This window comes from Rhinoderma darwinii, chromosome 5, assembly GCF_050947455.1.
Source record: "Rhinoderma darwinii isolate aRhiDar2 chromosome 5, aRhiDar2.hap1, whole genome shotgun sequence".
In the NCBI taxonomy this organism is placed as follows: Eukaryota; Metazoa; Chordata; class Amphibia; order Anura; family Rhinodermatidae; genus Rhinoderma; species Rhinoderma darwinii.
Genome location: NC_134691.1, coordinates 36,575,870 through 36,591,635, shown reverse-complemented (window position 1 = coordinate 36,591,635; position 15,766 = coordinate 36,575,870). Strand labels below are relative to the sequence as shown.

General features: G+C 41.7%; 1 protein-coding gene across 1 annotated transcript in view; it reads right to left on the bottom strand.

The window, feature by feature from the left end:
- Positions 1-467: 467 nt before the first annotated feature.
- The window catches only part of RSPO2 (R-spondin 2), a 130,653-nt gene continuing 115,354 nt past the window's right edge, over positions 468-15,766 (bottom strand). The window contains exon 6 of the mRNA XM_075827990.1: positions 468-1,264. Coding sequence (XP_075684105.1) covers positions 1,155-1,264 — 110 coding nt within the window. The 3' untranslated portion in view covers positions 468-1,154. The remainder of the gene's footprint in view (positions 1,265-15,766) is intronic.

Below are 15,766 nucleotides of genomic sequence, written 5' to 3'. Positions count from 1 at the left end.
AAATAAGTTTCTAGATTTTAACATATTTGATTTGTGTAAAATGAATTTGCTCATCTCTAGTAAGCATATTAAGCTAAGCCAAATTGTCATGCTATTGGGGATATTAGGATTGATTGTTGGGCAACAACTATCTAGTGTTTATGGCCGTGTAAAGAAGAATGACTAAGCGTCAACCAAAACCAATCATGGCCATAAAAATAAAATGGCAACTTACCCTAGCCTATACAACATATGTGGCTTTTGAAGGGGATATCTGAGGTTAGAAAAAAAAAAAAAGGGTCTCTATTTTCCAGAAAGAGCACCACCGCTGTCCATAGGCTGTGTCTGGTATTGCAACATTCACAGGGAAAAAAAAAGGACAGAACCAATGGTGGAAGTTAATTCTTTTATCTCAACGGTTTTGCATTTTATGAGATTTCCAAGGCATGTTTAATATAATGGGTGGCTAAATACAAGCAAACCCAACCTACAAATTCAAGACAAGGATGTATACACCGTAAATAAGTTTATTATATGTAGCGTCTCAGCACTATGTACAAAGTATAACCGCTGCACTATTCGGGACAATAAGCAGTTACTGCTGTCGTACTGTATATTAGCGTCAGTTTTAATACACAACTGTTTGGTTATAATAGGCCCCGAGAACCAACATCAGCTAAACAAAGATTTCAAATACAATGGTTTTAAATGTACAATATGGAAACCATAAATTTAAAAATGTAAAAAAAAAAAAATATGTATCTCTACTTCCAAACAGTTAGGTTTTTTTTGTATGGTTTCTTTACAGAAATATACACAAGTCCATTTTTGCGGCATGGCGTCCTGTTAACAGTCCCGATCCAAAATACTGGCGGCTTCTATCATAGGCACTGAATTAAAAAACGAGTCAAATAAAGAAAGCGAGAAAGTCTCTGACACATCTACACCATGTCACTGATTCAACTCAGTATTTCCAACTGTTGGCGTTTTTCGGATGAGAAAAATTTTAAAAAATTAAAAAAGTATAAATAACACAAATAGGCTTGTGATATGTTCACAAAATATTAGTAACCAATACCGTTAAAGCAGCCATTCTGCAGTTCATCTGTGTGCAAGAGCATGTAGCAGCCTTTGTGCACTTAGCAAACGAAAAACAATAAAAAAAAATTGTCTCTTTACTGACTGGTCCTGTCTGTGGCCAGAAAAACACTGTGTTGTTCCTGGGCCCTTTCAAGCAGCTTCTTTTTCTTCTTTTTGTTTCTTTTGTCCTTCATAGTTCTTTTTCCTGGAAAAGATGACATCATTATTTTTATATAAAATATACAACTCACTCGCTATCAAGAAACTTCACAGTATCAGCAGGGCACCTCATTGACAGCAAATCTGACACTATATTCCCGGAATTTATTTAGCACTTGAAAGTGAATCTCCACCTTTTATCATCATCTTGTAATTTTTAGGTTGACAATTCTGTGAAGATTTATTTCATAATATATATTTATAGCAGTCAGAGCTCCATTTTATGGATCTACAGCTCCAAATCATCTGCATAGACATAGATTTTAGGGTATGTTCACACGGCCTATTTACGGACGTAATTCGGGCGTTTTTGCCCCGAATTACGTCTGAAAATAGCGCCTCAATAGCGCTGACAAACATCTGCCCATTGAAAGCAATGGGCAGACGTTTTGTCTGTTCACACGAGGCGTAAATTTACGCGCCGCTGTCAAATGACGGCGCGTAAATAGACGCCCGCGTCAAAGAAGTGACCTGTCACTTCTTTGGCCGTAATTGGAGCCGCTATTCATTGACTCCAATGAATAGCAGCGCTAATTACGGCCGTAATGGACGCGGCGTTCAAGCGCCTGCACATGCCGGTACGGCTGAAATTACGGGGATGTTTTCAGGCTGAAACATCCCCGTAATTTCAGCCGTAACGGACGCCCTCGTGTGAACATACCCTAAGAGATAACCTGCTGGCTATCGCCACTAGAGGGAGCATACTGTATACAGAGTTATTACTGAGCTCAATGTATAACAGTATGCAGTAAGCTCCCTCTAGTGGTGGCTGTAGGTAGCCATAAATGTCTAAGATGGGTTAAAGTGGTTTGCGAAGTGTCAAGTAGAAAAATTGACCACTTTGGTACAGATTGCGGAGACTCATTACAACCACTCCTCAGTACTCAACATCGAGCCATGTCAAGGAGCCGCCCATATGAAGACCCCCATGGGAACCAGGCAAGTAAAACTTTAGGGTGGACACTAGACCTTTAGGATAAAGCTACATTTTCTGCTTTTTTCCCCAGAGGGTCACTAAGTCTTGACTTTTGCGCCAGAATACATCTCCATAGTGAACTAACTGACAAACTCAGCACTGCTACATCTGTAGATGAATGTATTAGAACAAAAACTTTATTACCATAAACAGCTTCCAATGTCGTGGATAATCTCGCAATCTCCCGCTGGATATAATTATATTGCCACAAAACAGTAGTTTACTAAACCAAATCCCTTAATATTCGGATCGGAGTCATGAAACATGGGCTCTAATCACAGCAGTAACTGAACATACTACTGATTGTGATCCCAGACGATTTGTAGTGTTGGCCAAAAATCTGGATGTAGTTAATATTTTAATGAAGCTTTATAACAATCTATTAAATCACAAAACAATAGTTGCAGTCTGAATCAAAAACACATGACCGAGATTTGTGGTCTAGTACTGTAGATTAAGGGGCTATGCTCCCATGGATGACCCATATGGGTGTATTGTCCAATAGCCATAGATATATCATTTAGTATATAAATATGTATATGTCTGACTAGTCATGTGGTAAAAACATTGCTATTGCTTTGGCTTTGTTACCAAGAAAAAACTCCTAAAAATAATTCCTATGATGCCACATAACCCATTGGGTCTGAAAATTGAAGGAATGCTGGAACAAGTGTAAAGGAGGGAGGAGTATAATATTGGTCTATGTCTATTCTTCAGTAAAAAATTGCACTCATATATGCACAAAAATCAGCGGTTTGTGCTTCAGAGCTGCTCTTCCTATTATAATTAAGGACATGAAGTCAACAACTAAAGCTGATCATTTTGTCAGCTATAGAGAACGGTCTTTAGTATGTTAATATACTCGTTTCCCGCTTATAAAGCTCCAACATATTCCGCAGCGCTGTGCAGAGAATTTTGCCATGCACATCAATATTAGAGATGTGTGAATTCCTCTAAACGTGTTTCGGTTCCGATTCAGTCTAACTGGAAAGATTCAAATAAATTTGTTGTGAATCAAAAGTGCCCTGATTGCCATGAAAAGTCGTGTATGACAATGAGGTCTTCTAGGACTGTATCCAACCCCTGCTTTTCACGATCAGGCACATATAGAAAAAATAAAAATAAAATTCACTTATGTTTGACATGGCGGCCGTCATTGAGCGATTCGTGTGGGAAGAACCCTAAAAATGTTGGATTTGCGAAAGTCCAAAACTTTTGGGAAATTTGTAACATATTGTAGAATAAATTCGCTCATCGTTATCTGTCCCGAATTGGGTTCACAATGTAATGTCCCCTTTCTTAGATTCACACACACATGGGTCAATTTCATATCAATCCAGTTCTCTATCTGTAGGTTTTTTTTGAGTGTGGGAGAAAAAGTGGAAAACTCTAATGAAACCCACACAAATACAAAGAGAACCTACAAACTCCATGCAGATGCTTTACAAGGGTCACTTTAAACTTTGGGGCTGCATTTTTGTTCATTGTGATAATATGGTTTGAGATAATGCAGTAGGTTTAGCTGCAGTCCTATGTAAAAACACATATCACAATGTGTGACTTAACAAGTGGGGTGGGTTTTATAGGGATTTTCAGGGAATATACATTGATGGCCTGTCCTCAGATACCAGAAAAACATTAAAGGAGCTGTGCCCCTTTTTTCTGCCGGGTGTACAGAGCATGGATAAACATTTTTGAGTATAACTATAGGGGGTGACTATAGAGGGTGCAGAGGCTGCACCTGGTCCTTCAGGTCTAAAGGGTCTCTGCTTTATGTGAGAAGACTAGTGCTGTTAAGACGTTTGATAGTCGGCGGGTCCTGATACTGTTTTTTACATCAGGCCCAGGTGCTTCAAGTTGCACCACGTTGAAGGGCTCCTACTGCGGCTCTTTCGTCCTGCTGATCATGGGGTCCAGGAGGTCAAACCCTATGGAACCCACATTGATGTCCTATCAAAAGGATAGGCCTTCAATTTAAATTCCCTGACATCCCCTTTAACGAATATAAGATGGTTCATAAAAGTAGAAGTTTGCGGATATTCAAGAAATGCAAAATTACTACCCACTATGCATAGGTCTTTGATTAAAAGAAATGTTCCAGTTTATAAAATTTTCTTCCCAAATTTTATAATCAAATTTAGAAACTTTTTGAAAACGTAACTATTATCGGTGAAAACGACCACAACTAATGCTAAGAGCATGAAGCCCTCCACAAGGTGGGGATATTCTGCCGCAAATCACAAAAAAGTGCACAATGTATTATGTAAATCTTAAAGTTCATCTGATGGGGTAGAAATGTCAAATTGGCATATGTATTTATCATGCAGTAGGGAATCGCTGGCAGTAATAAACACATTAAAGGAGTTTTAACATTTTATAGTATACTTAGATCTTCTGATATACTATCAGTACTATTGGGAATATTGCAACCCTATGTCAAAACGTGAACGTTCAGGCTAATAAGGCATAATCTTCTCAACTTCAGCTTCCCTGTACGATTTAGGTTTCTTGGACTGACCATCTGCCCCTGTACATGCAAACTTGGCATACTGAACACTATAGTTAGCAAAACTTTTTTCCTGCTTCGCAAAAAAAACAAAAAAAAAAAAAAAAAGGCCCTGCAGGGTTAAGGAATTTAATTGGATTTATATTTATCTTGCTCAGTACATGTTCATTCTGCAGACACTGGGATAGTATTAACCCCTAAAGAGGCTGTCTGGTTTAGAATTCCCATTTCTAAATACCATAAAGGGGTTCCCCATTCAGGACCCTCTTTCATTATCTTTAAAAAAAAAAAAAAGTCTTCACAGTCCATTAATTTCAAAGGAAACACGCAATGCTCCTTTTACCCTGTGAGAGGCGCACGCTTCCAGTTGCCCAGAACCCCCTCCCCCCTTTGACAAGGGCCGGAAGGCCCTTACATACTATAGGACTAAATTTTATCCACGTCCTTAGGTCGTGGATGTAATTGACAGCGCTTGCAAGGCGTTCCCCTCATTCGTCATTTTTCAGGTGATGCAGGCAGTAAGATGACGTTATCGCGCCACCTGCGTTGTGCCGCTGGAGCAGGCCTGGTCAGAAAAGACCAGAACTGTATCGCTGAAAGAGAGGACTGCGCAGAAACAAAGAAAGATAAGTGCTTGTAAAAGCGTGCGGCACTACCTACGTGGGCACTGTGTGGCACCATCTGCAGTAGAGATGTTTTGATACCAGAATTTGGACTTCGATACCGATACTTAGTTTATTATTACGATTTTGATACCAATTCGATACTTTGCCAACAGTAGTAAAAAAAAAAGTTCTTCCATTTTCTGATGTGAGGCGCGTGGTGCGATGATGAATTTAACCTCCACGTGCCTCACATTAATAGTAATTAACCCCATTATGTTTCTCAGTCATAATGGGTTAATGTGTGAGGTACATGATGGGGTTAATTACTATTAATGTGAGGCACGTGGAGGTTAAATTTATCACACCTCGGGCCTCCCAATAAGTGATAGAAAGCAGTTTTTATTTTATTTTTTTACAGCGCACACATCATAAATGATACGAAAAAATTGTTGTGCAGGTTATTACGGCCGCGCCAATACTGAATGTGTATGTGTTTTTTTTTTTAAATTTAACATTACTTTAAAGTTTAAAAACTAAAGTAAATACATAATGTACTGGCATATGTCGATATGCCAGTACATTAGCCTGTGTACGTATAGAACACAGGCAGTTGTTAGGGTATACTTAGGTATGCCCTAACAGGAAATATGGTAGGACAGCCCTGGGGTCCTTCAATGGACCCTGTGCTGTCTGCCCATATATGGTATGTCCCTCAATCGCGTCACAGGAATTCCCTGTGACGCGATCCAAGGGGCATCCCCCCTTCTCATTTTCCCCTGAATGCTGCAGTCAACTGTGATCGCAGCATTCACGGGAATAACGGCGGAGATGAGAGGTTTCTCTGATCTCTGCCGTTATAGGGCGGGGCTGCGGCTGTGTAATACAGCCATTGCCCCGCTCCTGACAACAAGTGCACACGGTCAGCATGAGGTGATGCGGCCGGCGCTGCACTAATGAGCGGCGGTTCAGGCACGGAGGACAGAACATGGGGGTGTTTTGCAGTGCGCCCGCCATGTTCGGTCTTCAGTGCCGCCGCTCATTAGTGCAGTGCCGGCCGCATCGCATCATCCTGACGGCGTGCACTTGTCAGGACTCAGGAGCGTGGCAATGACTGTTACGCTGGTTTTTACACCACCAGTAGTGATTAGCACATATCCTCTAGCCTAGTCCTTGTTTTTATTAGAGCTTGCAATATAAAGGGCTGGGCTGGTAGAGAAGTGCAGCAGGAGCGTGGCGAAAATAACTTGATTTGAAAAGTATGCGTTTGGAACCCCCCTTTAAAAATCCTGCATTTGTCCTTGCCTGTGGTGGCGCTGCAGGGGAATTTAACACTGGCCTTGAGCACAGATTACAGCGGACCACTAGATATTCCATGATCATCTAATCGTCAAAGGACCTTTCTAACACAAAAAAGATTGTCAACTTTGGACAATCCCTTTATGTACAAAGATGTCAGCCTCTTGGACTCCAGTGGGTATGACTTGGGGAGTGAGGATGCAAAGGCGAAAATTGGGCTTCACTACATGTGAACATGAATTTTCAGGGAAGGCTTTGGACTGTTTGTATTGGATGAATGTAAGCGCTGATTGAAGTTCCAAAATAAAATATTACAATTATAAAGAAATCTTGACTTGATTTTAGAATGATTTACTGTTGAATTTTTACTGTATAATAATAGTGATACCTTTATGTATAATACAGCACCTGTATTAGATATGGACTATGGATGGAGGGATGGTTGAGCCTCCCCGTAAAGTTTTGTGGTCTTTGAAATAACTGATGGAGAAAAAAATTAATATATATATATATATATATATATACACACATATTTTTCTTGACCAAACAGAGAAAGAAGTGCACACAGAGAATCTGGCGCCAAGAAGATTTGATTTCAGTGGAAGAAATTAGATTAGGCGCCATTAGGAAGAAGCGTACATTTATGAGGCTATGGCTAAGCTTATTTGTGCTCGTCTTGCACAACAGTTTCTTCAAATAAATATCGTACAAGAAATTTCCCTTAAGTTCAGCATATGTATGAAATAATAGAACCAAAATATATCAGATAAAAATCAACCTTAGGCACTTCTATGCTGTGTATTAAACAGACTCGCAAAAGATAGCAAAATGTGCAGGCAAATGGGGAAGAGTACCACGAACGCATTACTCTGGTACACTTAGGGTATGTTCACACGCAAACGCAAAATACGTCTGAAATTACGGAGCTGTTTTCAGGCGAAAATAGCTCCTGAATTTCAGACGCTTTTGCAAGTACTCGCGTTTTTCGCGCCGTCTTTTACGGATGTAATTGGAGCTGTTTTTCATTGGAGTCCATGAAAAACGGACCAAGAAGTGACATGCAATTCTTTGACGCGGGCATCTTTTTACGCGCCGTCTTTTGACAGCGACGCGTAAAATTACAACTCGTCTGAACAGAACATCGTAAGACCCATTGCAAGCAATGGGCAGATGTTTGCAGACGTATTGGAGCCGTCTTTTCAGGCGTAATTCGAGGTGTAAAACGCCTCCATTACGTCTGAAAATAGGTCGCATGCACATAGCCTTAGACTTGAACCTTTTTAGTCATAATGCGGCCTTCAAAAATCAATCCCACGGGTGAGAAAAAGACTACACAAAGACTTTATTAATCATCATGAATTCACTCTATACGGATTTGTACTATGCCACAATTCCCCCGCATAGGGCCATATTGTAGCCCAGTATGCCCCTGATTTTATGTAGAGGCACAGACGCCATTTCTCATGGATTCTGTGTGAATTTTGAGAGTGAAATAAATTGTGGCAGGTTTCATTGGATGCCATATTACGGAGGTATTCCCACCCCAGGTGAATACAGTGTGTGGGGGGAAGGACTAGCTTAAAATAGTTGTGCTAAAATGTGCAACTTTTTACTTTGACACTTGCCGAAAGTGGCGAGAAAAGGATGCAGTGTCCAAACTAAGCGGGCAGGTCCTCCACTAGAACGGCAGATGTACCAGAAGTTATGCCCAAAACTGATGCAAGTTTAGGCGCAAATGAACACCAGCTCATAGCAGCTGTAGATTTGCAATTCTCTCGCACGGACAGCCAAAGATGTGCCACATTTATTAAAAAGTGTGCACCTCAAATTAATTTACGTTAATGGAAAACGTGCCAAATTTATTAAGACAGGAGTTTGAAATTCCTGTCCTAATATACTTCCCTCAGTGTCTCGCTGAGTGCCTACCCATCCGTAATACAGAACCAAAGGGAGTCCGCACGCATACCGCCATACAGGGACTAATATTATTATAAACATTTTACTGCCATAAATGATAACGTTGCACTGTACCATGTGTGTTGTCCTCTGTAAGATATTGCAGCACAAACCTCATTGGTATAACTGGAGGAGCGCTGTCCGGTCAAGTTTGCCCACTTCTTTGGATTAGTATTTACCTAGGTGTTCTTCTCAGGCTGCATAACAGCGACAAGGAATTAAAAAGTCCCATGGCAAAAAATGTAGTTCCCATGCATTACTTATACAGATGTTCCTGATTAGGGAAGAAACCTCAACCCAAATTTTCCAGGGCACTAACTATCCAAACAGCCAGGAGTAACATGGGGCAGAGGCTGCGCTCTCACATAGGATTCAGCATAAATTGCAATAATAAATCTAGAAAAGTGGTTGTGAAACGAAAAACAGGAGCAGACTTTCAGAATATAGAGGGGATAATATAGGAGGACGAATGTCACAAATAATGGATTTAATTTACTTCATTATTTATTTTAAATCTACACATTGAGGGAGAATTACTAAGCTAAATGCACCAAAATGCTGACTCAATTTGTGCCAAAAAACAAACAAACTGCCGTATATGCCTCGTGCCAGATTTATTATGTGTTTTAGACGCGCATTGCTCATCACTAGACAAGTAGGCATAGCTTAGACGGAATTGGGTGTGGCTTTGAGAAAAGGGGCATGGCTTAAAATGTGACAAATTGCACAACATTTTGGAGCAAATAATTGGTTTCAAGACAACAAAAAAAAGTGTCTAAGAGGTCTAGTAAAATGCATCAAAATGTACCATACAGCGTGAGCCACTATGAGGATTTGGGGCGTTTTCTGCCAGGGCTCGCTTTAAGCTGTCTCTATTCAAGATGATAATAATAAGTTTGCCCAATTGTAAATACTTTGGAGTCGATCATTCTCTGGGCATGAAAGAAAACTCCCCAGTGATTCACAACTTCCATAAACTACACTGGAGAGAGCTGCCCGGCATGCACAGCCACCTCTGGAGATCTGAAAAGGGGGTCAGGGGACCCCTATTTTACCATTAAAAGTGGCTTCCAAAAATTGAGCCCTCACCTATCCAACGTTTATGGCATATCCTGTTAATAGAAAACTCTGAAAACGGAGGCTGTGTAATGCATAGGGCAGGGACTGAGGGGGGGGGGGGGTGTGCATACTAAAGGGATAAAAAAAAAAAAGTCCATTAAATAGAGAACACCCATCATGCACCTGCCCCTCAGGTCTGCAATAAACACAGTAACAGTATGGCCTGGCTCTTTTGACAACCATCTTTCTGAATAAGCATGGGTGTCTTGTTAGTTAGGGGCCACACAAAACAATATATCTGGCTGCATGTAGCCCCTGCTTTAATGTAATGCAAACTTAAAGGACTTGTCCAGTTTAAAAAAAAACTATTTTCATACACCCTATTAGGAAACTCTGAGTTTATAGAGGGAGGTTCTCTGTTCAGGATCCTAATCTTTTGGCAAAAGTGGAGAGCGGCTAAAAAGAGTCTCTGGAAGACCTGTCCTGTATTACGCAGACAACTCATTGAATGTATACGGTGTAATGCTAAATTTCTCCTCTGGTGGCGCTGCAGGGAAATTGGACACTTACTACTGGTTTGTTCACTGACTACAACTGATCACTGGAGGTCCCAGCAGATGGACATTTTGTGGGCTGTTTATTTTCAAGGGACCCTTCTAACAAGTAGGGATTGTCCACAAGCAGAAAACCCCTTTAAGTCCACCTGCCATAGCAAGCGTCCTATGAAAGATGGATAACAGCATGCACAGGATAGTAGATATTCAATATAATTTGACAATTTTTAATACACTTAACTATATACCAGTATACAAATTAGAGATTAGAGTCCTTGTAAAATGCGTAACATTTATATAAAATACCACAAACTCTGAAAACTCTAAACACATGTAGCACATATGGACATATGCAGCTCATATCCAGAATGCAGGTTATTTATCTATTAAAACTATAGCCAATGACCCTGTGCTTTGGAGCTATTTATGAACTACAAATCCCAGCATCCACCGGCACAGGTGGCCTGCACCCGTAACAATACTGGTTTATGTGCAGTCTAAATTGTCTGAGAACGTTATATAACCCCACCAAGAATGAATGGAATCTCACGAGACGTTCAACATTTCTCCATTATTATTATAGATTTTTTAATGTCAGCCAAATTTCACCTTTGGCCAATATGCAATGATTTTAACTTATCCTCTTTATCCCCTTATTCGAGCCAAGAGTTTGAGAAAGATCGCAGATGATTTAATACTTTTACATAACCACTGTATAAAAAATTAAAAAAAGGCCTGCAAAGAACAGAAGTTTAGGTACTTTTTATAAATATTCTGCCTCAGAGCTTGGAACCGGTAAACCGCTTTATTCCTCCAGTCACTGGGCCCTAAAACGGGTTGTCAGTGTTTACAGTTTTTGTTTTTTTTACTAAAAACTAAGTGACCATTTTATTAGAAATCATCTATGTTTATTAATAATGATGCCTCCCTTATTACAAGCCCCTCTGGCAGATCTCTGTAGAACTTTATCCACCAACCTCTGATCCATACAAGGTACGCGATAGAAGGGCATTATGTATGGGCCTCAATGTTTACATGCAGCTGGGGCGCATGTGAAAAGTAATAAGGGGGCATAATTTTTAATTAAGATTAATGCCCAAATTATTTTCTTTCCAGTAAAATGGCCAAAAAACAAGTAAGACCGGAGCACGTTAAAAAAGTGGCGTTCACATTAATAAAAGTTATGGAATACCGCTGGGATTTGTCGCCCTCACATTATGATCGATGGGGGCCCGACTAGTGTGACCCCCACATAAAATGACAGAGGTCTCTTCAACATTTCTCCAGCACAGCGGTACTCGTTGCCACCAACTGTGCAGGGAACAGCCCCATTCCCCCCATGTACTTCCCTGCACAGCAGGTGACCAAGAGCGTCGCTGTGCAGAAAACACAGATGGAGCAGCAGTGTATAGCTGTGTGGCCCCTTCAATGCTCAGCGGGGGTCCAGGCAATCGGATACCCATCGACAGTAAGTGATGGCACATCCTGGCAGTAGGCCAGTGGCAAACGAGCTGGTTTATGTTTTATCAATATGCACACCTATCCTTTTGAAGTAAAATCTATAGATCTCCACAGTCCTGTCTGGGTCTCCTTAAACTGAAGCATCCGCTAAGCAATAGTGTGAACAGAGTCAGCCTTGAGGGAGTGTAAAGGATCTGCCAGACACAGCTTCTGTGTCGACGCCCATGGTTAATCAGTCTGCATCTGCTCCTAGGTCTGTTAGAGTGACTCGATCTGCTACCACTCAGGTTGGTAGGCTGAGGAGTGGGAGAACCTATCACAGCCTGGCCAGACGGTTCTAGCTCCCGCCCTCGGTCTATGTATACCTTAATTTGCTTCTGGTCTTTGCCTGTGATTCTCTCTAGTTTCCTGGCTCTGCTGTTCCAGCTATTACTATTAACCTCAGCTTCATTTTGACCCTGGCTTTACTGACTACGCTCCTGCTCTGGGTTTGGTACCTCGTACACTCCTGGTTTGACTCGGCTCGTTCACTACTCTAGTTGCTCACGGTGTTGCCGTGGGCAACTGCCCCATTTCCCTTAGCTTCTGTGTACCCTTGTCTGTTTGTCTCTCGTGCACATATTGAGCGTAGGGACCGTCGTCCAGTTGTACGCCGTCGCCTAGGACGGGTCGTGCAAGTAGGCAGGGACTGAGTGGCGGGTAGATTAGGGCTCACCTGTCTGTCTCCTTACCCCGTCATTACATCGAGTGTATGTAACTGCACAGGCAACACAACATATTTGAGTGTATTACCGGTGGTCAGCCAGGGCTGAGGGCTCGGAGAGGGTGCCATAGTAGTTCAAGGAAAAACACCTAAGGCCAGATTCAGACGAACGTATTATACGGACGCATGTATTTTAATCGGCCTGTTCACATGGCCGTCGTTGGTTTTTCTTTCACATTCAAATTTTTTTTATTCATTTTAGAAAATACATGAGTAAAACATTTGGAAGTAAATACTTCCTCAAAAACAGGAAATAAATCATAATGAACAGGAGCATTGCAGGATAATGGAAGAGAGACATAATAACAGCTTAGTCTCCTTCGCAGCATAAAGTGCATCAGCATCCATCAAACGCAGTCACAGGGCACAAAACATCCCCTAAACCGACAAAATGAGGGGGAGGGAAAAACAAGGAGGGAGACAAAACAAGGGCGGGAAAGAGGTATGGTCAGTTAGAGGTCTTGGTGAGCCTGGACTCCTGTTCCGGATTTTTATAAGCAAAAAAAGATGAGAGCAGGTATTCGTATGGCGTGGGCATGGTTAATGCGGGCGAAGTCATAAGAAGCGGCACATTGTGTCTTCCCTAGTGTAATATATGAAAGGGGGACTGAGCATCATGCTACTAGAAAAAGATATGTAGGTGAAGAGAGGAATGTATTCCATTGGGACCATGTGGAGATATATTGCGCGGAGGCAGCTGGGGATTGTGCAATCAGATGTTCCATTCCCTAGACGAGTGGTTTCAAGAGATCGCCATGAGACAGAGTTGGAGGATTTCCATTTACGCGGGATGACTGACTTGGCAGCCTTGAGGACCTGTCTAGTTAGGGATCTTCTATATATGGATAGAGGCATAGGGAACATGAATAGTAGAGCTGCCTCGGGGGAGCTGGCGACCAACACCCCAATGACCTCTGATATGGTTTTAAGTACGACATTCCAAAAATTCCGCAAGGAGGGACAGCTCCACCAAATATGGAACATGGAGTCACCCGCGGCACCACAGTGCCAACAGTTGTCTGGTACCATTTATGGAGGGAGGTAGGTACCCGATACCACCTAAAGATAATTTTTAACTGGTTTCTAGAGCCCGTATTGCAATGGAGGCCTTTTGGTAAACACATTTTCCATTGCATGTCTGTGAATTGTTTGTCTAGTTCATTCTCCCAAGCCAACACAAGTTCAAAATCTGTTTGTGTGCGGTGAAGATGGGCATGACGTTTTGTTGCGTTACAAAATAGTTTTAATTAGTTATATTCAAAAAGGCTGTGTGTGGAAGGTGGTTCAGTTGGGAAGACCGTGGCCAATAGAAGTAGGGAAGAGTTGGAGATGACTTGAGTAAAGTATATGGGGTTATGGAACGATCTACCTAGGAAGGAGAAATGGGCTTCACTTGCTGGGAAAGCGGGGTTGTCAGTAATGGGGGTCAGTGGATCTATAAGAGGACCCCCTATCCCTGCGGAGCATAGTGTTAAGAGTCTGAGAGACAACAACTTGGGTTGGGTCATTCCTGGGCAAGGTACACATCCATGGGAGTGTAGATGGGGCACGTGTACATAGTTGTTGGGCTAAGCGAACCCATATTTTGATATGGGTGATTATGAAAGAAGTCAAGAACACGTGCGTGGGTTGCCGCAAGGTAATAGAAACAACAATCCGGCAGACCAACATCACCAGCACCTCTGGTTAAGAAAATGTAAAACTAAAAAACACAAAAATGATAAGATTTGCTGACAACTAGTGAATTTTTAAATTAAGAATTTAATAACAATATATAGCTATATATACATATATTACTGGCTAACGGTTTCACGCACATTTTGGACAGGTAAAGTGAGAGAAGCAGCAAGCTCATCAAAAGATGACAAGGAGGGTCTGTCAGGTTCTTTATCACTAGTTGGGAAGATCGCAATATATAGTGCCAGTTATTGCACTTGAAGATGGTGCGTATGGTTAATTTAATACAGCATTTGTTTATGGAAAAAAAATAAACTGTCAGCAGATGCAGCAAAATATGATGTGTGTGCATTGACGGTGAGATTCTGATATGTAAGATATCAATCACTTCATTAATATTTTAATAAATACCTACAAAATAGGACTATAAATGACCTTTGAATGCGCTCAACTTTTCAAGCTAAGACTTATAAAAGGAACACGAAGCAAAAAATGCAGTTTATAAAAAGGAAATCTATTCAGACACATGTATGTAAATGCTGGTAGAGGGTCTCATAACCGGAGGTGAGCAGTGGCACATCCAGGCACTGTACTAAGGCCCAGAGTCTTTGGGGTGCATACTGCCCACTGAACCGCCAGTTTGAATACAGGGCTTCATGGCGCTCTGGGTGATTCTTTCCACTATCAGCACCAGGCAGCCCACAGACATCCATAGTGGCCAGGTGCCCAGCATCCTTTTGATGATGACATCACCACATCTATGCTATGTGAACCTGTATATATTACTGTTAACATTTCGGTACAGTATGGCAGTGTTATTTAGTTATGGCATGGCGGTAGTATTTTTTATACTACCGTGTGGCGGTAGTATTTGGGCACCGTATGTCGGTCGTATTCGGGCACCGTATGGCGGTCGTATTCGGGCACTGTATGGCGGTAGTATTTGGGCACGGATAAGCAGTATTTGGGGAAAATATTGCATTATTTGGCCATCTATGGACACTACTGCTTAGGCTTTGATTAGTTAAGTTAGGATTTGTTTTAATTAGAACTTAAAAACTCAATTCCCACTAAAGGAAAGGGATTGCCACTAACAAAACTCTGAAAAAGACTCAGGAGTTGTGTACATGGTGGTGAATTCTGGTTGTATATAAGTGCTAATTATGTAAATCCCATTCCATTTAGATTGTAAGATCTTACGGGCAGGGACCCAACTGTAAAAGAATTATGAAATATGTTGGCGCTACGTAAATACAGATCATCATTATAAAGAAATTATAATTAAAGGGGTTGTCCAACTTCTGACAACTGATGACCTATCCACCAGATAGGTTATCTGTATGTCATCGGTGCGGGTCTAACACCCGGACCCCGCACCGATAAGCCGCTCCGGTAGCTTGCGGGCACCGGATGTTGTGGCACATAATGCTATGTACGGAGCCCGGAAGCAGTTGGCTCCGTACATAGCATAGTGGCCGTGCTGCAGAACAGCAGGTCCGCTCCTATTCACTTGAATACAGTACTGCAGCTCGGCCGCTATTCTGTGGCCGGAGTCAACTGCTTCCGGCTTGTACGTCCGGTGCACGGAGGCACTGGACCAGCTGATCTGTGCGGGGCCCAGGTGTCGGACCCCCA